Here is a 26,436-nt window from a genome sequence, read left to right as displayed (position 1 = left end):
TTTAAAGATGGGGCCTGAACAGCGATACACATTTTGCTGCTTGTTAGAGGCTGTTCATAAACATACTCCAATGTCACTTTAATGGCAAAATCCATGCATTTACAAATACGTATGCAACAACATTTAGATATAATACTTGTAAACAAGCTGTGGCTCTAACATTTTGCCACCTTCCTGTGGTGCTCTGATCGGAACCAGAGAACCAGTACAGCTTGTCCAGGTGCTGGAGTAAGACCCAATTAATTTTGTTCTAAGCTGCCTTTTTTCCGTTCCTGTTTAGTGTATGTGGAAGCTTCTGAATTTCAAATCCAAAGAAATGAATGCTTTCTTAGGAATGTGCTGCTTGGAAAAACCCTTTACAAATGGATATTGAACTTCAAACATTGCTACAGCCCAAAAACTTTCCTGTTGAGAGCCTGGAGCCTACATACATGAGTGTGCCTGATGCGTTACAGCCAGACAGGCCCATCTGAGCCCCCATGTCTGGGCTCCTCCTTGTAACTGGGTTGCAGCCCCAGGGAGCTCCCTGGGGCTGCACTACTCCTCACTCCCACAGATACAAACAGCCCTGAGGTAGTGCCTGAGGCCTCTGCCCAGTGTACCCGAGTGTCCAGAGTTGGAGTACTTCCCTCAAGATGTTTTTCCGTGGGCACTGGCACTGTGTATGTGACAGATTTCAAGTTGAAAGGTAGAAATGAAAGTACAGAAAAGCATGAAGTTATTTGATGGCAACCTTGCTTTTGTTCTCTTGTACAGATGGGAATTTTTTTACTACACTTTTACATTCCTATTCTATCTTGCCATGTGTGTTTGTATTTCTGAGGTGCTGGATACCTATCAACAATTCAAACAGATGATGTTTGTGGTGGGTCTTTCTCACGTGAGCCCACTTGAATAGGTCAAATGCTATCATAAGTTTAACAAGTTAATGATGTAATTGGACTTAACTTCCTTTGAACTCTGAAACAATAATTTAGGTTGAAACACTTTCAAGGTAGGTTTTGTCTATGAAGGAAAACTTCAGCAGAGGTTTTCTGGGCCTGTGTTCTGAAGCTCTGGCCTGTTGGAGGGAGGTGGTTGTGCCCCACCCAGGGACTGACAGGGAACCAACCCAATGTAGCAGGGGACAGAGAGACCGTTAAATGGGCACCTTCCTGTTGCGGTGAGGCATAAACCTCTGGGTTTTTTTAATCTGACTGTAACTGAATTAACAGTGTTGTGCTGTTCTACAGCTAGTTGGACTGTTATTCCTGCTGCACAACAAGGTAAGCAGTCCAGTCCCGAAGGAGACACAAGTTATCCCCCTACACTGATCCACAGTCACTATAATAAAATGTAAACTACATTGTGGCTGCTGTCCTTTCTAGAGTACGACAGATCACTCAGACACAGTTTATTTTAACGGCTTTTAATTTTATATAGTGGCAATAGAGCATTAAATATAAAACTGGAAGTCAAAATTAACTTTCAAAAAGGTGTTTTAAAGGCATTTAAAAACATAAAGGTTTAGTGGCCTGTCAGTAAGACTGATGGCAGAGCACCCTGGAAGGAAGATGCGTTGTGTACATGTTAACACCACTTCCAAATTCCACACCCGAAAACCTCCTCCTCAGTTATACAAGTCTACGTTGCAGTTACAAGCAGCAAAACTTATTCTATCATCTTCAGTAACCCCCTCAGAGCTGTTCAGCTGTATTTAAGTGCTGCTTTTTTCTTTCTCCAGAAAACAGAAGCTCCTAGAGCACTGGAACTTGTTCCAGGAGCCAGATTGACTTGGAACACTGGAATACCCAGACTCACCTTTCATTGTGCTCATCTACAGTCAGAGCAAACCTTGACTTCCTTTAAGTGTGTAGCTAAGCCATAGTTCTCTGGTTCCTAAACCTGAGATTTGACCTGAGATTTTAACTTTAGCTTGAGCCGTCTCTACCCCTGTGGCTGGAGCCATGAACTCAGGTGGTTGGTTAATGAACCAGCTCTGTCAGCAAAGTGCTGGCTATGGGAAGTCTCCCAAAGGGCCTTCCCTGGAAAAACAGGTTCTGTGCAACAGCTTGTACCATCTCTGCCCTGCTCATAGGACCACAAGGGCTTCTACAGTCCCCAGCTCCCAGAAACCCGTCCAGGGTCCCAAGACAGCTGGGGATGTGTCAATGAGCACAGCTGAGATGAGCAATATGCTTTTGGCAACTTGCACCCCACAGCACTTTGTACTTTTTTCTTGCCTACACCACTTCTATGCTAGTTAACACTGTGCTCTGATGCTATTTTACTCTGCTGCAATCTACTGGTTATTTTGAATTGACAAGGCTACCTATTGACAGAGGCTCCCTCCCACACCATGATTTACTCACTTGTCATGCACACTTTACCTTGGCCATGGGATGACACAAATAGGTTTTGCTCTCTTATCCTTGCAAGCTCTTTTGAAACAAAACAAAACACCTCTGCAGCAAACAAAAATGCTGCACAAAAATGTGTTACTTTTTAAAACGTCTCATACCAGGCAACCTCTGCAGCAGATTCAAGTTTGCACTTGCTTTCAGTAGGAGGCAAAACATATTGAGGATTTCTTTGGGCTAAAAATTTGCAAAAAGTAAGTTTAAAACAAAGACCTCGACATGATGATTTATGTACTGAACTAAACATTGTAGTGCAAGTTACAGTTAGAGCTCAAATAACTGATACTGACTTAAGGGTGTCACTCTTGTTAACATGTACACACATTTTTAAGGTGGTCAGTTACGCACAAAGAATCTGGGGGTATATAACTCAGTGTTAACCCAACCATATGAGTCTGAGTAGAAAGCCAGGTTTGAATACATAATTAATACCTGAGTGCAACGGTCAAATTTATTCCCCTCGATAAATTGTATACAAAAGACGTTTAGTGCCTCAATTCTACATTTCACATCAGGTTTTTCCCCGTGTTGTAAGAGACCACACTCAGCACTAGGGCTGTTAGCAATATACAAGATTTCGGATAAAACAGCTTAAGAGTCTTTCATGTAGTGATTTAATAACATTAAGATTTCTCCATTAAAGTCTTCATTTTTCCCGTAGACTTCAGCATGTGCGGTCCAAACTGAGAAAGAAACCAGAAACACGTTCAGATGGCTTTCAACAGAAATGCAGTTGAACTATTACCCATCCGAGCCGTGAGTGAAACTAGAACTTGGGCAGAGATGATTTCCTTTATCAACCTGCTGCTCTGCAGGTGAATTTCACCCACACTTCATAGCCACAAATGTAAAAAAGGGAAACTTGTGTCAGCGATCAGCTGAGATGGCTGAGGTGAGGCAGCTCTGACTACGGATTGTTCACTCTGCCACAGCAACATAAGAAGACAAACGTGGTCGTCTTTAGAAGCTGACAACCAGTTGCTCTGGAGACAGTTTAACAGTAGTTCTGTGCTGGCTCTACTCTGCATCTTGTGCAAGTCCTTCTAAAAAACTGTAGAGTGGGAGGGCTGATGTAACTGATGACAGATGTTTATCAGCTCATTACAGATCAACATTCTATGATTTAACAAGTTAAAAGCTTCAATTTTCTTAGCTTTTGAGGACCTGATGATCCTTAATCTCTAAAGATGGACTGTAAATTTCAAACTCGTGAAGTCATGAAAAACCCATGTGTGAGTAAACGCTGCCAATTCATGTTCTCTTCCTTAAAGCCTCAGAGAGGCTGCAAAAAAGTGTTTGATTGTTGGGGAATATCTGCACTTTTAGTTGTGAAGAACAGCCTGAACGTTACAGGAATATACCTTAAAGGCCCAAACCAGAAAGCACGTAAGTCTACATTAAAAAGATGAAGGACTCAGGTTCTGAGATCTGTGACCTTGGAGCCTTACTGTCCTCACAACTTAATTCAGAGTGCAGCCAGCTTTTGGAGTTTTGGATGCATTTCTCCAAATACACAGAGGGAAGGATAACTCTTTACTACCCTTCTTCTTGTTCTGTAGCACAAGGGTTCAAGGATTACTTACTAACAAAAGTGATCAACACTAGCTTGTTCTTCAAGTAGAGCTATATTGCTAGAAACTTCCATCTTGAACATTCACCACTTAAAACCTCCTTACTTCCATTTGAAATCAGTCTGGAACAAAGAGCCGTTAATTTCTACTATGATATGGATTTTAATTATAATTTCACTGTAACATTCTCACACTGTAACGAAACTTTTATTTACCCAGCATTTCCAGCTATTAGAAGAAAATTCCTGTGCCAAGATCCAGCAGCCGTTCTGAGCAATTTGCTTTCTGAATCCCTAGGGATGGCTGACAACATTTCGGGATCTCAGTTCAAAATCTGACGTGGCCTATCTGAAGGGTTTCGGTGGGTGACAACAGGCAAACTCAGTACCGATTTGACTCTGGTACGAACCCTTAGGAAGTGAGTTTTCAGAACACAGCTTGCTCGTGGCAACAGGAAAGGTTGTTATTTAAAGAAAGAAAAATGACAGGGCTTTTTAAACCTAAGGCCAAACAAGTACACAGTCTCAAGGCTCAGTACTAAACACACATGCTTGCCACAAATTGTGGCGAATCAGCAGCATGTCACAAGGCTCCGTGGACTGGGATGCCAACGCGTACGTATTCGCACGTGTTGGCAAAAGGACATACGTTGGTTTGCACGAGAACTAAAATTTAGTCCAAGCACGTGTTGAGAATCCCGATACTCACCAGCACTACCTCAGTCTTTGTCTTTGCTTCAGTCTTTGGAATCACTTTTTCTGCTTCACTCGGGCCATCGTTTCGGTACCGATAAGCAAACTTCTTTTTGAGCGCTTCTGCTATTAACGCTGCAGGATCTGTAGGGTCAGACACTTTAGGTTTCGTGCCTTCTGATGATCTAGGAAACCGAATGAGAAGCGTTAACAACAGTTGAAATTGAAGCTGTAGAAGCTGGGAATGCTTTTGCATCATTTGTATTAACGCAAATGTTAACACTTATCGATGTTTCTACTCGTTACCTCTTCACTGAGCGCAGTTTGACGCTGTTCATGTCTTTGAGGATTTCTAGCATGTTTGGTATTTCAGGCTTCTTTGGCCCGTTTTCTGTCAGGTTGTGCCCAGAGTTCGTTTTTTTGTTTTTCCTCTCTTTAATGAGCTCGATTGCAGACCTGCTCTGCTGTTGGCCTGGGGGAGGGAGCGGTGGCGGAGGAGGAGGTGGAGGTGGTGGTGCTGGAGGTGCAACAGGGATGGCAGCTGAAGCAGCAGGACTTGACACAACTACAAATAAAACATGCATTCCACATCAGTTTACTTGTAAATCCCCTGTCTATCTCACAAATGCTGAGGTAAGAACACAAGTGCCTCCCCCTCTGCCGCCTCTAGATGATCCCAGAACATCCTCATCCCTGAACCACCTTAGTAGACTCACATGAAAAGCCACATAATAAAAACTTTTCCTGAAGAGCCAGAAGCAGACTCTGAATTTCCAGTTCAAATTCTAGGTGCACTCCTGTCTTTACTGCAACAGGATGGACATCACGACATCTCTTAGCTCTGTTCCACGGCTAAGGCACCAGTATTCCACTTTCCTCTGAGAGTCGTGTTCTGAGCAGGAAGTCCCACACAATCTGCCACAGGAGCAGTGCCTCCTCCTCCCTCATCACCACAAACAAGAAATTACCATACATGATTTTTAAATGTAAATTTCAGAGCTCACGTAGCGCTTAAATTGAAGCTTACTCCAGCTCTCTGAGACTAAGGCTTTCTAGGCCAGATAACCATCTGTCTGAAGATGGAGATTCTCAGGATAGTCTTCATTTCAAGTTCCCTGTACTTTTTAGGTAAAAATTGATACTATAATAGCAGCAATACCTTGACAAATAAATGAAGAAACCTCTGCTTACAAGCACCTTTAAAGAAATCAGCATGGCCAGCTCAAACCAGAGCTTTGAGTCTTGGAGTATACAGTGTGTAAAGACACGTGTATACAGAGGACACAGAGGAGTTCTACCCTGTGTATGGTGCAGGCAAACCCACGGTGCCGTTACCACATTCTACCAGAAGAGGGAGGCAAAGGTGACAAAATAAAATGTTACGAATCAATTGTCCTAATAAATAGAGGCAAAGGGAAAACGATGGAAAAAAGTTATTAATTGCTTCACAAATAATTACAATTCCAGATTGGAACCATGTGATCCTTAAAACTATTTCACAGTTTCCAATAAGAACAGTTAAGGGAGAATAAAGCAACTGCTATTAACCAAGAGCAGATCAGAACTAAACAAGAGCACCTGAAGAAAGAATATGATTTTATACCTGAACACAGAAGAAACTGTGCTTTCACTCTGGAAAGAGTGAAAACCAACAGGCTGCCAAGGGCTGTCTCCCGCTCATCTTGAGAGATGGGAGACTTAGAACTGGAAGGCAGTCAGAGGTGAGGGAAAGGGGAGAAAGAAACCCAAGAGAAGAGGAATGGCTGTTTACTACCAGAAGCAGTGCCCAGCTTTTAGCTCCAGCTGGACAATGTGCCTGATCCCAGAGATGACCATAAACCTGAGATATACATGACATATTCCAAAAGCATAATTAGCCTCTTGTATGATCACCTCATGATATCAGTATTGCATTGCTGGATGGGAAGGCTTAAGCGTTAGTAATTGAAGATACATTCCCTCAGTTTAGTTTAGGCCCTCGTGTTTACCATGAGCTTTGCTCTGAAAGCTGTTTAATACTCTTTACTCATCCACAGATTCAGAATTCTGGCAGACTTTCACACAAACACGAAGACTTTTGGAATACTAGGAAACACAGAAAATCTGGCAGGTCTCTCGTCTTCAAGACCCGTTCTGTGTCCCTTGCTTTGTCTGCTATGTCTGTCTACCAAACTAACCAAAACAATATGGAGAAATGCTCAGTGCTTGCAGTATCTTACAAAAACAAATCAGCACATTGTTAATGAGAAAACGGACAATTTCATTAGGGTTTTTTTTCCAAATTTACAGCAAATTTAATACCTGCTGCCAGGTTCTGTTGCTCTTGCAAGATTACAATTTTGGCTATTTGTGCTCTTAAAGTGGCTAGCTCATTTTCCAGAGCACTGATCTTCTGCAGAGCTTCTTCATTTGCGATCACGGTGCTCCTGGACGCGGCTTCTTCTTCCAAAGGGTTTTGTAAGGACACCTGTCTGTGTGGGGACTTCCCAGAAGGATGTGGTTCACCTGAAAGAGCGGCTGGTTTTGACCAAACTTCTGACCTGTAAGGAAAATATCAAAAGATTCCTTTTTAAAAGGCTTTGTAATAGATAAAACTAAAGCCATGTCACAGATGAACCAGGAATGCAAGGTAAAGGCCTCACTTTAAACTCCCTTCCACCAAGATATTATATAGCTTAAATTGGGAGCTTCTCGTCCCTTTGGCTTGCATCACTAGCTGCATTTCTTCCCTATGCCAGCTTTTTGTGGAATCCCTGATTTCAGGAGAAAAAAGGAACACATTCCCCTTCACCTCAACTCTCTCTGCCTCATACCTATTGTACTTTTTGTTGGAAGTAAGAATATATGTTTATTATGCTGCCATTTTCCCCCCATGTACAGGCTGCAAATAGTCACTTGTTGATTCCTTTGAAGGAGGAGAAAGAGTTTCTTAGTTCCACGGCTTATTTTTGTACTTTTTGTGCTTCTGAAAGGCCAGTCCTCCATTTCAGTGGTGTTGGGGAGTATGGAGTACATGAAACAGCTCAGTGATGCAGAGGTTGTGTATTAGGAAATGAGAAAGGGTCTCGTGTCTTGTTTTCTAACATAAAAGTATAGACAAGAAAACTTCTCTCAAATACAGGCTGAAAGAGTTCGTAAGCTTCCCTTGTCTTTCTCACAAGAGCGAGAAAATGCAACCATCTTGCCCCTTTTTTACCCACCAAAGCTCAAGCTTTGTCAAATACTGAGGCATTACTGAGCATCTGCAGCCAAACAAACAACAAGAAAAAGTTATCTTCACTCAAGACACCACCATTTTTAAAGTTTATCTCAAGTACCTGAGCAACTTGATCCAGTTGAAGATGTCCCTATTCATGGCAGGGGAGTGAAGCAGATGACCTTTCAAAGTCCCTTCCAACTCAAACTATTGTGTGATTCTATCAGTAGAACTTGTAAGGATTAATGACAACAGATTTGTAACTCCAAAATATAACCCCATCCTTAACCCCTCAGTCCTCCTTAACTTCAATGCCAAAACTTCTCAGGCAGGTCAGGATTGAATTATTTACTCAAACATGAGAGTAAGAACAGCAGCCACCCATACGACTTTTCAAAATGTGTAGAGTAGAATGGCTCTGGAGTACTGCAGCTGAAGAGCCCCATCACTCCAGGTGCATGGGTTAAGTTGCTCTGGACTTGCATCACACTGGGTCAGCAGCTGAGCTAGACTTAACGCCAAGAGTTAAGGCCAGAACAAGGCCTGTGTTCTGACTTCCTCAGTCTGGGATTAGATATATATCTGAGTCTTCCATGACACTGACAATGTCAGCACAACTTGCAGAAATCTGGTTGAGAACAACTGAATATTATCAAGGATGCTAAAATGTAGGTGGTGTTATCTAGACGGGAATAGAGAGCAACTAAAGCTGAGAAGAGAACAGCATGCTTCCTTCAGCAGCCATCTTCCTGCTCTCTCCAAATAAGTAAGGTGGAAGGAGACAGTTGTCCCTTCACTCTTTAAAACCTGCCTTCTAGAAACTCTTCAAAGGAGCAGAAGAGCAAAACAACAAAGTATTTGCCACTCAGAGCAGTAATGATGTTTAAGGAAATGTCTTGATCAGAATCTAACACTGTGGAAAAAGAATATGCCCAAGTTGTCACTACTGCTCTGATTGGGGGTGGGGGAGAAGTGATCTGCCATTTGGTCGCCTCCTCTCTGAAACTGCATTTGCAGCAAAAATCCAATCATGTCTGTGGGACTGTTTGTTGAATTATACAGTGACTGTATATCTGACAGAAACACCTATGTGATCTCGTCAAGAAACAGAGACTTTCAAATGGCTGGAAAGCACCTAATACATACTGGCTCCACTACATAACACTGTGCTCTGATGTAATAAATGGTGCATGTAGAAAAGACTCCTGTTTCCCAAGCAATTCACTTACCACGCTCCATCATAAGCTGTTTGCCTTAAGGTCACTATATATCTGCAGGGTTATTTTAGTCTCATCCCACATCCATCTGTCCCCATTCCCCCATTCACGTGCAGACGTCTCAGCAAATACGCACGCCCTGCATCCTTCATAATCGGCTCTTTAAAGCACCTAAGAGCTGTTCTCCCTGTTGTCTGCACTAAATGTAATAGCTTTGCAGTTAAATCCTTGACAAATGTTCCTGTGCAAACAAAAGCAGCACTGGCCAGTTAATTTCCTTTGCATCAAACAGCGTTCCCCAAACAACTGTTGACTTCTGTCCTGCAAAGCCTCACTGTGTCAAGTCACGTTAGAGGCTGTCGAGGTCGCTGCTAACCTCTTCTGTGCTCTCGGATTAACAACAGTATCCTCCAGTATTCTGTGGAGCCCACAATCTGTGCCTTTGTCTGTACGGTTAGTTTGTTTAGAAGAAAAACCTCCTCTGTACTACAGGACTGTACCTCTGTTTCTGGCTGGTCTGAGCAGCAGTTTGGGAAGGCTGGAATAGGGAACTTCATCCCTTCAGCCAACCTGTTTCATGCAGTTACAGTGCTATGTCGTACTCCTGGTCCAACACAGCAGCTCCTTTCCCATCACTCTGGACACAGGTGCTCACGTGCTTCCCTGACAGTTTTCGTTATGAAGATCAAAGACAAAATATAGACCATCATTTTAAAATTGTCTTTAGCAGAGTGGAGAGCCTTAGCCAGGCAGGTGAAAAACAACGTGCCAACGTGGGATTGTCAGGGTGACCGTTGCTTTTAGTTAGGAAGCTGCACCACCCCATAATAACGAAAACCTCTGGGGAACTGGAGAATCGGTGTTAGCAACTGTGTCATAGCACAGCAGACATCCTTGTGGGGACAAGGCTGCTTAAAGCTGTAAAATGTAATTCTTTGCAATAAATAAGTAAATAAAACCCAGAGTCTTCCTGGTATAAAGCCAATCTCCTACACACTCTCCAACCAGTCTTTCATTCATCACTCTGTTAGACTGACCTCTGCTACTTCTTTTCCAGATCATATCTTTTCTATCACTCTCCCCTCTCTCTTCTCCCAGCATTCAAGCGCTGTCCATTAACTGCAATGCACGGTAGATTCTCACTGGAGAGAAAGTAAATTTCTTCTTCATAGTGCAGAAGGTCAAAGAGAAGATTTGAGGAGCATACCTGAGCCTTGTAGAGACTTCCCCTTCTTCTTGAGCAACCCATCCCACATCTGCAAAGGAGGCTACTGCATCTTCTCTAAGTTGATGAGGGTGGTTTCCTTCTGCGGCATGAGAAGTAAGCTAAATTTTAAAGACAAGATTGAGGGTTTAGAATCACTATTCCCCGCCCAAGTCACAGTTATTCTACCTGATAGTTTTACTGACGCTACATCTAACTATTAACACATACATGCACAAAACACACATCTGCAGACTTTGCACACTTATTTCTGTTCTGGGCTTGGTCCAGAACTATTTCACTGACTTCAAACTGTTCAGTCTGCTTAACACCTGGCAGAGGTTCACAGCTAACCACAGGTACTACCACATGAAACTACTGAACACTACCGACCTGATGTAAACCTTGAAGACAAACAAACATTGACTTTCTCAAGTAATTTGCTATCTTAACTCAAATAATACGTTTTTTAGTTACATTCATGACCACTAGTTAAAAAAGACATCAAGGCAACCAATACTTCCTAAGTCTTTTGCTCTGATCTACTATTATTTTGGAAGTGAAATTCTGTTAAGTGTTTCCCTTCCCCTACAACTTTGAGAATTTCTACACAAGAATCAAGGTGTGTGCGTTACACAGGAAAAAAAATCAAACCCAAAGGCAATGAGGCATTACTAGTAGCTCACTAACCACAATAGCTTTGAGAGAGAGGCCAGATGCAATCACAATAGAATATTTGCTAACATTCTTATTTACAGTACACCAAACAAACTGACCATTTTCCAGCATGGCTCTGCCGTTAGCTTTGTAACTGTTTGACCCCAAAGGTAAGGAAGGCTCCAGAGACTGGAGCCTTTCTTAAATTTACAGTTATGTGACCTGAATGGGCATCTGAAAAATGGCTTGAATCATCAATACACACCCCACAGCCACAACTACACAAAATGGTTTCAAATCAATTTGAAATACTGCCTTTTTCCCCAGGTTACGCGAGGGCACGTGTACTCAGCCACAGGACTACTGAGCATCCTGGTCTCAGCATCTTAGCAGATAAAAAGCTACTGAAACATCTTTCAGTAATTTCTTTTCCTCAGTCTGTCACCTTGAGTCATCTACCTTCAATGCAACTCTGCCACCTCCTTTGCTTGTATGATATACAATCCACAGGCCAAATTTGCATGTGAGTTGTTGCAGCTGTTCAAGTGCTGGCTGCTCCTGGTAGCAACCAAGAAACTAGTAATAGCTGACCAAACAGGTAGTATGTAACAGCCCGTGAAAACAAGCTTGGATCCAGTCTCTTAACACTTAGGGCAATTTTCAAGGCAACTCACCTCTATAAGAGGAAACTATTATGTAGCAGCAACTATGAAATGTTAGCATTAACCTGAATTTGTAGCAGACCTTTCACAGTAGGACTGCAGACTGGATGAGGCAAAACCATTTCTGAAAAACATCTACAGATTTTAGCTGTAGCCTTTGACATCCAAGACCCAGGAATATCAAAGCTGTGGGTTTGGGGTTGTTTTTTCCCCAGGAGTTGTTACAAACAGCTTTGGAACTCAAGATTAGTCATCTTCACCTCACACTCTCGCAACTTGTATGTGAGCCTCTATCACAGCTCCCAGGAGTGTGTATTGGCACAATCAGATCATTTGGAAACAACAGGGTTTTTTCCAGGTAGCATCAGCACAGATGGCAATATGTTTATCACATTAACAGTTGTGCCTAATACCATCACAGTCTGCCTCTCTTTACAACGGTCTAGAGAATACTATATTGCATGTTAGGATTGTCATTGTTTGAGGCTTCCTTGTTTTTTTTCTTTATTTTTAGAATAAAAAGAAACTTCCATGACCATATTATCTGTATTAATGCTAATGGCAATTTAAAGAAATCCCTAACACATGAGCCACGCCTTGCAGGCGATACAGACTTTCCTGGCAGTAATGGCTGCATGAGTAACTATAACCATGAAAGGCCTGAAGCCATATTTGAATAAAGGCACTACACATATCTGCATCAAAAATAATTTTATAAATCAATGCAAGGAATCCATTTGCCACTGCCAGCTTTCCTGCATTGTGAGATAAATAACTTGTACTCTAACATTTAGTAGCAAGCCTTCTGATATATTGTGATGCAAATTTCTTCTTACTTTTTCATTTGTATTTATATGTAAGCAGAGTCTGCTTGTTACCCCATATACAAATGTTTCTTTTCTCTGTCCCTAAAAACAAGAAGGCCTTCTACAGCAGTGGATTTCAAATTTGAAGTTATATAGAAGATTTTTAATTTAAAGGTTAAAAGCCAACACCCATCTCTTAAAACCTCCACCTGTCTGTAGAAGGATGTCTGAACAACTCTGTGACTACACTGTTTCTCCAGCCAAGAAAATGTGGACAGCTGCTCTGCCAGCACCTGAAATGGAGCACAGAGAGCTGAACAGAGAGGCCCAGTTCTACTGGATGGCAGAAACTGAATTAAAACCAAAACTGGCTTGCTTTTCCTTCTCTGGAAGCTATGTACTTGTTTCTGCTGCTTCTGCCTGTACAGGCTTTTTTTGCCTATTTCAGTGTGTGTGGTTGCTTCAGACTCGTGACTCCCTGAATTTCTGAAGAAAAAACACACGATGCACTGTTTTAGCTGCTGTCAGAGAATTATAGAACACTTCGGGTTGGAGGGGACACGTGTAAGGAATCATCGAGTCTACCTCGCAAAAAGCAGCCCGGCCGGTGTTTCCGCCCGGTTTCGAACCGGGGACCTTTCGCGTGTTAGGCGAACGTGATAACCACTACACTACGGAAACGCTGCCTGCGAGCCTCTCACGCCACCACCCCTGCTTCTTGTTTGCTCCAGGAGGTGGAAAGTAGAATTACTATTCTCGCACATCTAAGGACAGAATAAAACTCTCAAATCGCTAATACAGTTAGACATTAAGCATTTGGAAATATCTTCTGAAGACACATACTATGAATTTTCAAATCAGCCCCACAGATACTGACGTTTGCTACACACTCCAGTTCCTTAGGGGTTTGATATTGAGCTATCAGGTTTCCTGATACAGAGGGGACAGCTTGGCACTAGAATAGAGATACTGCAGCTGAAGATAAAAATCTTGAGAGACACTATTGCAGATTTAGTTGAATCTACCTAGGCTATATTGGTAAGTTTAGGTATTTTCTCTTAAAGGCCACAGATAAACCTAAAAACTGACATACAAAAACAACCACTTTTATTTGTTCATGCTACCTGGCATATATAAGGTAAGCTCTGCCACTGTTTCCTGAAGACATAAGCAGCATTTAGCAATTAATTTAAATGTTGACTGTGGCAAGATCCATAGAGATGGATAGTACAACAGTCTTCAAAATACTAGACTTCAAAATACAGACTTCAAGATACTAGGCTATTACTCTTTTCCAGACTAGCTGACCAAAAGCATGCTAGAAAAGAAAAAAGACTGAACATAACAGAGATATTATTTCGATGTCTCTTATCGATTTATCATAAGGAAAATGAAGACCTGTGGAAAGTCTGGTGCTCTCAGATGAAGTTAGAAACACTGATGATATACATGCACCCTCAGATGAGGCAAGTAAGGTTTGCTTTGGTTTTTAAATAAAGTGACTTACAGCAAGGTTCAGTGCATGGTCCTTTCAAAATATAGCTAAAGCTGGCAAGAAAGAAAGAGGAAGAGACAGCTATAGGAAAGTGTCAGTTGCAACAGCATAAAAATGATCGAGATCAGGATTGAACTTCACTATAGAATCTTAACTCAGAGACAAAGACATAAAAACCAGATGTTAGCATCACACTTTTACACGTTCAGCAGTTTATATATTAGAATAGCTTAAAGCCTGCATAAACCATATACATTTAAATGTGTTTCAAAGCTTCACTTTTGAAATTCATATTTCTAATTCAATCAACAGACAATTGTACTTCTAGTTTTAAGATCCTTTTGTCTTATAGAAGATACACTCAGTGTGCATAAAATCTATGCAAAGCTGACTTTACATCTCTTTAAGAGAAAAAAGGGCAAATATTTTATTTATTCTAACACAGAATTCAGATGAAGACATATACATATTTTTATTTCAACACTAAAAATATTCAAGAACAGATTCCCCAGATTTATCTTACAGCTCTCTGCAAGAAAATAAACCAGAAATGTCTTCTTTTACGTACTATATTAAGAGAAGGCAATATTAGGTTAACTATCTGCAAATGAGCATCGTCTTCCCTTGGATGGCCTTTACAGTACAGAAAATCAAACACATACAGGAGGACTTCACTTCCTTTCAAATCAAAGGCACATAGAGACTTATTGCCGGTATAACTGCTACTGATTATATAGCCAAAAGCTTAAATCCAGCAAGTTATTTTGTTGTCCTCTCCACCGGCACAAATCTCCACCCCCATAACACATATATTAAAGTTTCACCAAGCTACTAATAGTGGGAGATGGTTGCCCCTCTAGTTTCTCAGTGTAATTGCTTAAGAGAGGCAAAAGGTTTGCATGGCTTTTGCTATCACACAAAAAATGGTTCCTATGGTGATCTGAAATACCTGAGATCTTGCTACTATAATTTCAGGTCAAAATGTTATTCATATAAAATAAAGGAATAGTTTGAATGGTGACAAATTCAGCTATGTGGAAGTTACCTTCTCTTAGTGTGGGTGATGATTTCCACCATTCATCTTTACATTACCCACCCTTGCTCGGCCCATGAAATGCTCCTCTCTCAGCTGAGCTTCAGAGTGTCTCAGTTTCTGAGTTTCAGCCACTCAATTTCTCCAACCCTATGCCCACCCCCTTAACCCTAACACACACAGAGTTGAAGAGATTATGTGTAATAGCTTCCATTTCCCATCTGTTCCTGAAACACTTGTTATAAAAAGCAAGAGTTTTCTCCACCTAAAGGTTCCACCATCGCTTTTTACCCTCCCGCAATATGCAGTTGAAGTTAAGAGCAAACAGAAAGTCAGAATGCTGAACAGAACTGATGCTCCCCTTTCACCTATCCAGTGTTAGCCTTGTATTTAAACCAAAAGTAAACACTCATGTTATCTTAGTACTAATTTTTTACTTTCTGATAAAGTTGTTTATTTTCCCAAATACTTTTACGTATCTCAGTTCATCTTCACACACCTCTAAGCCCAGCTTAAAAGTACTCTTTATAGAAAGGCTTCCAATGTTTTTTTAACTATGGGTTTTTTTCCCAATAATAACTTTTTAATTGTGTATTGCCTCACTTCAGAAGTCTCAATTTCATCAAGGAAAAAATTTGTTTCGACTTTCAATACATGTGTTACAGCAACAGGGATTCAGGTTTTAGGTAGTACAGAGGCTGAAGAATATATATTTGAAAATACCTGACTGGAAGTGGGAAGAACTGAGGCAAGCTAATCCTCCTCTGTGTCTGGTTTATCACACTCTGCTTTTACACACTCTCTGGTAATTTATTTAAACAAACTGTGTATCTGATTAAAATCTTTTGATGCAAGAGCACATTCCTCTATCGGTACAGTGAAATATGTATTGTAAATTTGAGAAGACCTACCTGAAACTGAACTCTTGGACACTGTATAAGAGAGAGGTTAGTACCAATTTTCCTTACAATGCTCCGAGATGAACCATAAGGCTTGCTTGACCAAAGCACCTAGATGGGAAGGAAAAAGAAGCCAGCTGTAAGGTAATGGAGTTTTATATCAAAATAGATTTCTCTTGTCCTTCCACGTTTTGTTTGTGCTAAACATACTCAAAGCAATTCCTTTCATGTTAGAATAGAATATACATAGACTGAAATTTGTATTGGTGAACTCCTGATGTTCTATACTCCAGATGGCACAGAATTTGGTTTTGTCCAAATGTAGCGATGCCTTTGTGTTAAGTTTAAATTCAAAGCAGCAAATCAGGTAACACAGAAGGATTCGAGAACTGGAAGCATTTCAAAAGCATAACTTTTCCATTTTCAAGAGAAGGAAGAAGGAAGGAAGGAAGGAAGGAAGGAAGAACCTGCACTGGGTCAGACACCTCTTTTTAAGTGGTTTCAAGAAAAGCTACTCAATCATGACAAATCCATAAAGTTCTGTAATTCTACATTTCCCAAAGTATCTTTTTTCACCTTTTTTAAAAAAAAATTAAGACTTCTTTTAAGACAGGAATAGTGTCTACTAGTCTTAATAAAATGTTTGCTCTACCATTTACCATAGCTGTATGAAATGAAGCATTAATGAAGCATTAATCCTAGAAGAATATTCAAAATGAGACAGAAGGGAAAAAAAAAAACCCAAACAAAACCCCAGAGAGAAGTAGGAACAATTTCAACATAGGGAAAGGCAACACGAAACAATGCAAAGGAGAAAAAGAATAATGGGAAGACTCTAACAGAGAGTACATTGTTAGCAAACAATTAGACCTGTGTATGGTAATTAAAAAAAGCTTGGCCAGTGTTTACTTATGGCTGTAGATATGAATTTACTAATCGGATCTTAGTTGTTAAAGGCTCACGGCTTCAAGCAAACCCAATGTCCTATTACAAAGGTTGCCCAACAAAGAAAACTTAGATCAAATCCAGGCTACGGATGCTGGATCAACTCTTGTCTGGCATGGCAATACTGCTTGTGTGATTAGTGTAGTTCAGCTGTGGGAGTTTCACAACATTCAGCTGAATAACATTTTGATTTAGGGAGCAAAGATCACTATTCTTGGATTCTGAAAGTTCCATTAAAAAGGAAAATTTATGCTCCATGGTATTTTCCCCACACTACATTATGTCAGAAACCTCGTACAAACATTTTGCCCATTTCTAACCAAGTATCTTTCCTTCCTCCTATTGGAATGTATAAATTTTAACAAAATAACTAAGTGCTGCATATACTCTGTGCTAGACCCTTACATCAGAGCTGCAAGTTTGACATTAATTCCCTCTTTTTAAAGGCTCATTTTTTCCATCCTATACACATTCTCTTGCTTAATATGCTGATAAGTTTGAACACACTTTTTTTCAAGGCATAGTACTCTACAGATTCTGCACTTTGGATGCCTCACGCAAAGACCTCACATTTGTGAGTATCACGCTACTCTCCGTATGTTTGAGCAAAGAGCAGGTAGATCAGTGGCCTTCAAGAAAAAGCCATTAACAAACAGTACCACAGTAATAGAGCCTCACTATTCACAACTGTTCTGGTTTAGCAAGGAGCAGCTTTTGGCTTAGTAACAGGGGGAGCGGGTTGCAGTGAAGACTCGGTAAAGAGTTTGCGGACTCTCCCCTGGCTCCTGGGTTCAGACCCACCTCCGGCCCGGCTGGGCCAATCTGGCGCCTCTGCCATCACTATTTAGGGGACGGGAATTTGGAATGCGAGGCAGGAGGTGTAAGAGTGATACAAGATGGAGGCGACCACGTGGACCCTTCAGCCAGAGAAGGAGGAAGGAAGGAGAAGCAATAGACCAGAGACCCTTCTGCAAGCCGTGGCGAGAATGCAAGCTGTGCCCCTACAACCTATGGAGATCCATGGCAGGACCGAGAGTTACCAGCAGCTCCGTGTGGGTGAGCCCGGACGGGCGAGGGACTGTGTGGGGAGATGGCCATGGCCCAGGCCATGCTGGAGAGCCTGCGCGCCGCAGAGCAGCCCCACACGAGAGGCAGAGAGGAGCTGCAGCCTTTGGAATAAGTGTGCATCGGAGCAGCCCGTGCAGGGCTGCCGTGTGTGTGAGTTACCCCACGGACTTGCAGGGAGGACTGGTGTGGAGCTCACCCATCCTGAGGAGGAACAAATGGCAGAAGCTATCGGGAACAGACTAACTGAAACCCCCACTGCCTGCCCCCCCGAACCGTTCAGGGGGGGACAGGGTAAAAACACCGGGATCAGGGCTCTGAACCCGGGAAGAGGGGAGGGGTGGCAAGAAGGTGTTCTTAAAAAGGCTGGTTGGACTCTTCATTGATGTATTACTCTGTGTTGTTTCATTTTGGTTATGTTTTGGGTTTTTGGGGTATGTTTTAGTTGATGTTGCATTAAATTATTTTCTGTTTTCTTCCCCAAACCGAGTGGCCTGGTCTGTTTTGTCCTGAACCTTAAGCGGCAATTAAGCCCTCCCTGCCCTTGAGCAATTCTCGGCCTCTTCGGTACTCGAGGCTAATTGTGGCCTTTGTTCCCTGATGGGCCTAAACCATGACAACAACTATAGCCTAACTATTCACTATTCTTAAGTTAGAAGCAGAACTCAAAGAAATGTTGCACTGGAAATCAAAATAACACTAGTCAAGGGAAGGCTTAATTAATTACAGAAGTACTTCCATAACAGCAGAAGAGCCTACACTACACGCTTTCTACCAACATAACTGCATCGCATTTAAGAAGTGGTAAAACTTGTTTAAGGATTGCTCAGACCACAGACAAGATGGTGACTAGCACCCAGATCCTCAAAAAATATTTGGTCCCCAAATGCCCTTGCGGTTGTTCAACAGCAGTAGTTTGGTGCACCAAAAATTTCAATGACTCAGTTTTGGTAATTCAAGACATACCAGGACACAGAAGCTGTGCCACAAGGTAGGCAAATAAAGTCAGCACACTCCTCAGCTGAGCTAATAAGACTCAGCACTGCTCTACCCAAGTTCACACAGCTTCTTTTAACTTGAAACACTGGCAGAGCAAGTCTGCTAATATTAATTAGTCATACTCTCTTATTGCATCAGTGGTTTGCTGCTGTCCAGAACAGCTGCCGTTTGGAAACGTAACTGCATTATCATGAGCTTGACACAAGCAGAGAATGGAGGGAGACAGAGCAAAAAACTTTTTCTCTCAGCTATTTAGGCTGCAATGTTTTGCTGACCCAGCAACACCCATGGTAGTCCAGCATGGTCTTGTACTTCAAATTTTCAAAGTCACAGTGCATGACATTTCAGATCAAAGTTTGAATAAAATTATAAAATACAGTTTCTTATTGCTAATTTTAATTTACAGTGCATAAACATTTTGCTCTGCGTAGATTGCCAAATGGTTCTACTACAATAATGCAGACTAAGAAATGCCCTCCTGAAAGTGCACATAGCTGTTATGGATCTCCCCATTGTTAAAACACTAAAATATTTCAACAACTTACTGCATTACTACACTGAGGTCAACACTTGTACTAAAAATACCTTCCCAGAGGTCCCAGTGATAAATCAGTTGATGTATAGCAGATCTCTCTCTCTCCCTCTCTGCTAAGGCATTCAAAAAAACCCCTATACACACTTTCCTCCAAGAAGAGAGCTGTGCATGCACATTTCTCTTTTCACCCAGTAAAGAACACAGCTGTCTTGCTCTCATGTGCTATGTTTACCTCTCCTGAAAGTGTTACAAGATAATAATCTCCATTTCACGAAGCTTTTCAGATCTCCAAGGTAAGAGATTAAGAGAGAAATATGATTATTTAAGAATTAACATCACTGTTAAAAACCAGTTGAACATTTTCCTTCAGCTTCAAAACCCAGAAACCCACCATGAAAAGCAGTGTTTATAAAGGAAAATGTTTGTTACTGTAACTTGAAGGAAATATATGGTATTTTTAATGCATCTATTACTTAATACTTCAGCGTCCAAGTAGTAAACCTCCCACTTTTTCAGCGATGCAGAAGCATACAAGTATTGCTCAAAGTGCTCCGCTGGAACAGACAAGCCCAAACTAAAATATCTGAAGTGCTTTCTAGACCTGATTTTCTGGAAACCTAAAGCACTTCTGAAACACTTACCGATTCCATGTTAAATCCAACTTGCTCAAAGGCCATCCTAATTAAGCGCTTAAGCCAGCAAATCATCTGGAATGGAAAAAGCCTTTCCGAACTTGGATTTAAGCCTTCCGAACTTACAAGCCTGCAGAGGTTCCATAGTACTTCTGAAATGAGAAACAGAGGAATTTTTCATGCATCTTATGGAATATATACAAAAGTAACTGCTACATGCATTCCTAGAAAAAGGATAAGCTTTAGAAACTGTTACTGAAAACAAGACATGCCAGGTCACAATTCCTAGGACTGGAAACGATTGCTCACTTGAGCTTGGACAGATGATGGTGCTTAACAACTCTGAGCACCAAACACTATGGAATGCCTGCTGCTAAAGACTAGCACCAAGATTCAAGAGCCACAGTCCTGTCTAAAACTCATTTCTGTGCAGTGACAAACTACAGAAAGCTGATCACTTCATTCACATTTTTCTGACAGCTTTATTTTTCCCTTCTTTTTCCCAAAATGGAGGAGAGAAAGGACACATGGAAAAAATGACTAATGCAAGGAAATGACAGGAAATAGCGCAGATGAGGGATGTGAAAACATTAAAGCAATTTAATAAAGTTGGACAGATTTCAAATTCTATTTATATGTACCACTGTTCGCTTAAATCAAGATAGTTTTATTGCTCCCCTAGTGAAAATAATGTAGTTTTTCTTTAACTGTGTTCTACACCAGTCATAACTTGGACACTACTAAGAAATGTATGCTACCAAAACCAAAACGGGAGACAGATTTCAGTTTACATTTGGTTTGTGGATCACTCTGGAAACAACACTCTGTTGAACCACCCTGAGCAAAATAATTGCAGCATGAACAACAGTATTGCTGAAGCCACTACACATACACAGAGCGATGATTAAAGCAATGTAGCAGCAACGAACTGGTACTTGGGAAGTTTGAAGGCTGGGAGATGGAAAAGCTACGCTGTTTGAAAGTACCCACAAGCATTACAGTTAAACCATCATTGTTCCCATTACAAATGTTTTTTTTCAACAGTTTACAGTTCCTTAGTCATAACCTGCTTCTTGTGGAAACTTGGGAGGAACGGTGCAACTCTACAGTTTTCTTTTTTTAAAAAGACTTTAAAAAATCCAGGTTGATATTAGTTTCTTATCTCCACAGAAAGTAAAAGACATTTCCAAACAGTATTTTCTTCTCTTTCTGAATAAACTGGGAAGAAATTACTGCTCTATCAGCTAAAGGAAGACTAAAGGCAACATAAGATTAAAATGTTATTAAAAAAAGTGGACCAACCATCATGAGATTAGAATGGAAACTGAATTGTTAAAAGAAAAATCATCAGGCAAAATAATGGACTACCTACCAAACAGCCATGAATATAAGCCACAGTTGTACATAATAAATAAGTCATGGACTTCTTTACGGAAAGCTGGAACAGTCAACTAGGGAAGCATTACATTCTACTTGATCTATTCTTCTTTTAGGCATATGTTATTCTTCCCTTAGACAAGCTACTGTATGGGCTGTAGGGATCTTTGACCACATTGCAGCTGATATGTTTTTAGAACAGGATGAAAACAAGTCTGTCTGCATGTCCCGTATTAGATTTGGCAACGTATCTGGAACCATAGACACGTGGTGACATAAAAGAGAAACGATTGCTCCTTTAGAAGGGCAAACCTGTTCCAAAAGTGGGATATATGCGATCCACTCCACCTCATTCCAAAGTTCAGACTTGTTAATTACATAGTGGGGAAATCAAAGAGAAGAAAGATGGAAGCCCTGTCAAGATATTCAAACAAGAGGGAAAAAAAGGTTGAGACTCTATTGCTGAGCAACTACAAGGACATGGCTGGTTGATCAAGGCAAGCAGTAGTACTCTAAAGAAATGACTGTATCCTGACACATTGTTCTTTGATGAGATATGGTCCAAAGTGGGTTCCAATCCTATACTGTATTAGTAGTAAGAAAATCCTATACTGTATTAGTAGTAAGCAGGAGACAAGAGATACAGCATCAATGGAGCAGGATAGAAAGCAATGAGTGATACAGCTAGTCAGTATTTTCTGTGTTTTCATATGATAGAAAACACAGAAACAGATGCTAGAAGTGCTTATAGACAACTCTGAAAAGTAATAAGCAACCAGGACAACAGTGTCTAATGAAATAGCTGAGAAATTAACCAAAACAATTTCTGAAATATAACTTCTAGAAACTTGCTCAATGAGATCTAAAAGACCCAGGAATAAAGAGAGTGTGACGACACAAAGCGTTGGTAATAGTCCAAAATACTTATTCTACCCTAAAACATTTAAACCATTTATAATTCCAGATTCCAACACTTTGATGACCAAACACCAAAGAACACTCATTGAACAGAACAGTCTCTTCAGTAAAATGATTATTTGTACTTCACCCTACAAATCATTGCTTCTTCTGTAGCCCCAAGACAGTGGTCATCAACTCTTATCTTGTCCATGACCCGTTCTCTGCTTATGCAGATGAAGGCAATTGAAGTCCATCATCAAGAGTGTGGAATAGCAGCCAGTTCCTGGATTAGTTTCCTTAATCCTGGCACTAAGGAAAACCACTGTGTTTTAACAACCTCCAAATAATTTGTTAACCAACAGGACATTTAGAAGGAAAAGGCTTCTAAGTATACCAGCTTGCTATTTTTATGAGATCTATTGCTTTCCAGCCCCGGACAAACTTCATACTCATTTGTTCCAGACTATATTGCACTATACCTTTCCCCATAAATCTCAGTTATTTCACAGTTATTTTATTTGTCAAGAACAGAAAGAGTTAACTCCAAAAGAAACTGATGGACAGCAAGAATGAAAACATTAGCAATTTTTCCTCTCATGCTCTGCATACATGTCAATTTCAGCTGCAGGGGTCGGGTGTATATTGCTTTTAGTAAGCTAGAACAATATGTCTTTTAAAATACTAACACCTGATTTATTTGTCCTCTATTTTCTTTAAGCTACTTAAACTAGAAATAGTGGTAGCTGCATTCCCCTAAAATTTCCACAACTCAAAAACTACAGTAGAACTACTGTAGTAGTTTTTTGAGTGGCAGTAGTATTGCTATAAAACACAGTCCCTTCTGTGCTTAAGCAAAACTATTACAATGATAAGCAGCAGTCATAGGCAAAATTGCCAAAAGAGGTTAGAAGAAGAGTAACACAAAGAATTACATTTCACTGCATAAAGCATGTGGGGGTTGGAATTTCACGGGTTCTTCATTTATAAAACTCTACCTACATGGAAATTAGCAATGCTGAAGAACTTTCCTTCTGATATGGGAATATGCAGGAATTCCTTGGATCAGAAATGAGGCTTACATTTCTGAGTGCTGGGATTCTCACTTTAGCCTCCCTCAACTCTCTTTTGCCCCTGCTTTTCCCAACCACTTTTTCAGGTTTCATTCAAGACTGTCACATCAAATACCAGTCTACAAAGCTGAGCGATAATACCACTTAGAAATTACAAAATGTTCATTACATAAATACAAAGGCTCTGGAGGCTGTATACATAAGGCATACCACCTAGTAAATATGAAATAGAGCCCCTGGCCAGGCTTTCTAGTGAGTCCTACACATGAAAGGTTAAAGATGAAAGGAAAATCAGATGCAACAGCTTTCAAATTGAAATTCTTCTGTTTATTTTCCAATGCTGTATTTTGTCCAAGTCTCTTTTGAATTATAGGTTCTCACTCTTAAGAAGAAATATGATATTTGTATTTTTCTTACTGAAGGAAGTTACTCTCATTCATGTAAGATCTACATGAAAATAAAAGAGAATGATTTAATGGGCTCAGCGCAGCAGATCAGCCTTAACAAAGAAGATAGAAATGCATGGAACCTGAAAAATGAAAGGTCTAGTCTCTAAATTGAAAGGGTATGTTTAACATAAAGAAGTATAAAATTTTCAAAGCAGCACGGTTTCAAAGGAATACAAACCACATCAAAAATCAAATGCAAAGAGAGTAGGTTCCTCCTTATTTTAGCAGAAAACTAGGGCACACATATGTTCACAGTCTTTAAGACTGACACATGACCAAAGCTCACCTCACAAAATTATATCCATAAGGAAACATATCAAAGAAGATAAAGCCAACAAAAAAAATTATCACAGCAACAGTAAGCCCAACAGGCAGCAAAATATCTTCTGATAAAGGTCTAGACCCTCTCCTGAATTTACACAAATCGGATAAAAGTAACATAAGTATTTGGCAGATGTCACAAAGTCAAATAGAGAGGTCTATTTTTTTTTTTGTCTTGAAAGCCACAAAGAATGAACTGACCTACTACTTTCAGAAACACCTGTTTGGAAAGATATGCAAAGAGAAATAAAAGTCAGTGACCATTACAATAAAAGAATTATCTAAGCTAATACCAGCATGAAATCTTAAGAAAAAATTGAAATTCATACATATTTGCAATACAGGTTGCCAAAGCTTTCTTAAAAATATCACCCAATCATACATACGTCGAAGCACGAAACCATACTATTCACATCTCATCCATGTTACTATATCTTACCAACTAGGGATGGAGAACAAGCAAACAAAAATCTGTATTTCAACAGTAGTTGAATGTAGCTACCCTTTGTTCTGCAGTTTGTATCTACACGTTGCAATATGATACCATGGAGAGAATATAAGTACAATCCTTTGAGATCTCTAAACCATACAGTATTACACTATACAGACATAACCATATCCCTACACTTTTCTCCCAGACACACAGACCTCTAGTCATATCTGTGAGTGCCAGTCCTGCTACATTTTTGAGAAGGAAAAGCATGCAGTCTTTTCTTAAGAAAAAGTTTATTTGTTTGAAAAAGCATTTAAAGTGTTCAATTTCCAATCTCTCCTACATAAGGTGATTGTATTTCAGCTAGTGATCTCTGTGAAGAAAATTATTTTGCTTCAGTTACATTTAACTGGAACTTTTAGAGCTGATGCACAGAACACTCAGCTTCCTTCTTTCTTTATCACCAAGGTAAAAAGCAGTGAGTATCAGAAAACATAATTATTTCATTTGCACTTACTCTTTGTGAGTTTTATCTTCCTAAGAGCTACCGAGGACTTCGGCTGTTTGAGGACAGCATGTAAATATTAATGAAGCCTGGCTGATGCTGTCAGACAGAGATCAATATGCTACACTTGATGTCAGCATTCAAACTCTACCCACACTCAATATTTGGAAATTTGACAGCTTGTTAAACAAAATAAAAACAAGCACCTAGTAAGTTACTTATTTATATCAACTGCAGAAGAATTTGAGTACAGCAACACTATTACTAAAGGTATACAAAGTAATCATCGTAATGTTACAGAAAATAAGCACCAGACCCCTTAACACTAGGCTCTTTTTCCCCTCAATGTGCTACCTGTGTATTTGAAAGCTTCCTTAAAACACCTGTCTCAAACTTCTCCGTTTAATCTTTCACTCACATGATTTCCCTCGACCTGTATCTCTCATCACAGCAAGGTAAGAGGGTTTCGGTTTCAGTCAGCTTGCCTGCATAAACGACAGCTTCGACCCCAACACCCACAGCCATTTCTACACCACTCCAACTCCTCCGGAAAGGTGGCGCACGGCCGGTACCTTCTTCAGGCCGGTACCTTCTCCAGGCCGCTGTCTGCCCGGCCCCTGCACTGCACTGCCCAGGGTCGGCCCTCGCCGCTGCCAGCGGAAGGCGTCGGCTCCATCCCGCCTTATTGCTCGAGGACAGCAGCCATGAGCGGGGCCGCCCTCAGCGGACTCTACCCACTCCCAGACGAGCAGTACCCCCACTTCCCCTCGGCACACAGGCTCGGGCGCTCCGGAAGGCGGACGCTGTAGAACACACCAGCAACACCTCTCCCTACACTCACATACACAAAGAGCTCGGGGGCCCCGGCTAAGCCGGCGGAGCAAAGAGAGTGATGCCTATCCCGGCAGCAGCAGCAGCCCGCAGCAGATGGGGAAACGCTTACTGAGCGCTGCCGCCTCCGGGCCCGGGCCGCACTGCCCCACACTACACCGGCCCTCACCCGGCATCGGGCGAGACGAGAAGAGCTACCCAGAAGAGAAGTCGCCACGGGGCCGCCTCGGGGAAGGGGCCACCACCCGCCACGCCACCCCTCACGCCGTCCCCGCCTCACCTACGGTCCGCCACGGCCGCGCTCTCTCACCCGCTTCTTCCACCGAGTCTCGCAACACCCCCCGCCACGGCAGCCAATCCATGGCCGCCCCGGCGCCACTCCGACCAATAGTCCGCCGCGCCCGCGGGAGGCGGGACCCCGAGTGCCCTCCGCGAGGCTGCGGCGCGGTGACCTACCCGGCAGCCACCGGGGCCCGGAGGAGACAGAGGAAACCACCCGCCCCGTTCCCTCGCTGTCACGTGACCAGCCCTTCCAATAAGAGG

The 26,436-nt window shown here is 41.4% G+C and overlaps 1 protein-coding gene and 1 non-coding gene across 3 annotated transcripts; both read right to left on the bottom strand.

Moving 5' to 3' along the window:
* Positions 1–1,392: 1,392 nt before the first annotated feature.
* MTFR1 (mitochondrial fission regulator 1) lies at positions 1,393–26,331 on the bottom strand. Of its 2 annotated transcripts, none has more exons than XM_061994776.1 (8): positions 26,174–26,331; positions 20,017–20,159; positions 15,844–15,942; positions 10,283–10,401; positions 6,964–7,202; positions 4,969–5,227; positions 4,679–4,847; positions 1,393–3,082 (listed from the first exon to the last, which is right to left on the bottom strand). In XM_061994776.1, the coding sequence occupies exons 1-8, from the start codon at positions 26,253–26,255 to the stop codon at positions 3,023–3,025; spliced, it is 1,170 nt and encodes a 389-aa protein (XP_061850760.1). In that variant the 5' UTR covers positions 26,256–26,331; the 3' UTR covers positions 1,393–3,022. The 2 variants fall into 2 exon arrangements, with proteins under 2 accessions (XP_061850760.1, XP_061850761.1); XM_061994777.1 differs by having other exon boundaries at positions 26,178–26,212.
* Positions 13,013–13,085, bottom strand: TRNAV-AAC (transfer RNA valine (anticodon AAC)). Its single transcript has one exon. It is a non-coding gene; the product is annotated as a tRNA-Val (tRNA).
* Positions 26,332–26,436: the final 105 nt, after the last annotated feature.

This window comes from Colius striatus, chromosome 4, assembly GCF_028858725.1.
Source record: "Colius striatus isolate bColStr4 chromosome 4, bColStr4.1.hap1, whole genome shotgun sequence".
In the NCBI taxonomy this organism is placed as follows: domain Eukaryota; kingdom Metazoa; phylum Chordata; class Aves; order Coliiformes; family Coliidae; genus Colius; species Colius striatus.
The sequence above is the reverse complement of the archived record's forward strand: the minus strand, read 5'-3'. Positions and strand labels throughout refer to the sequence as shown.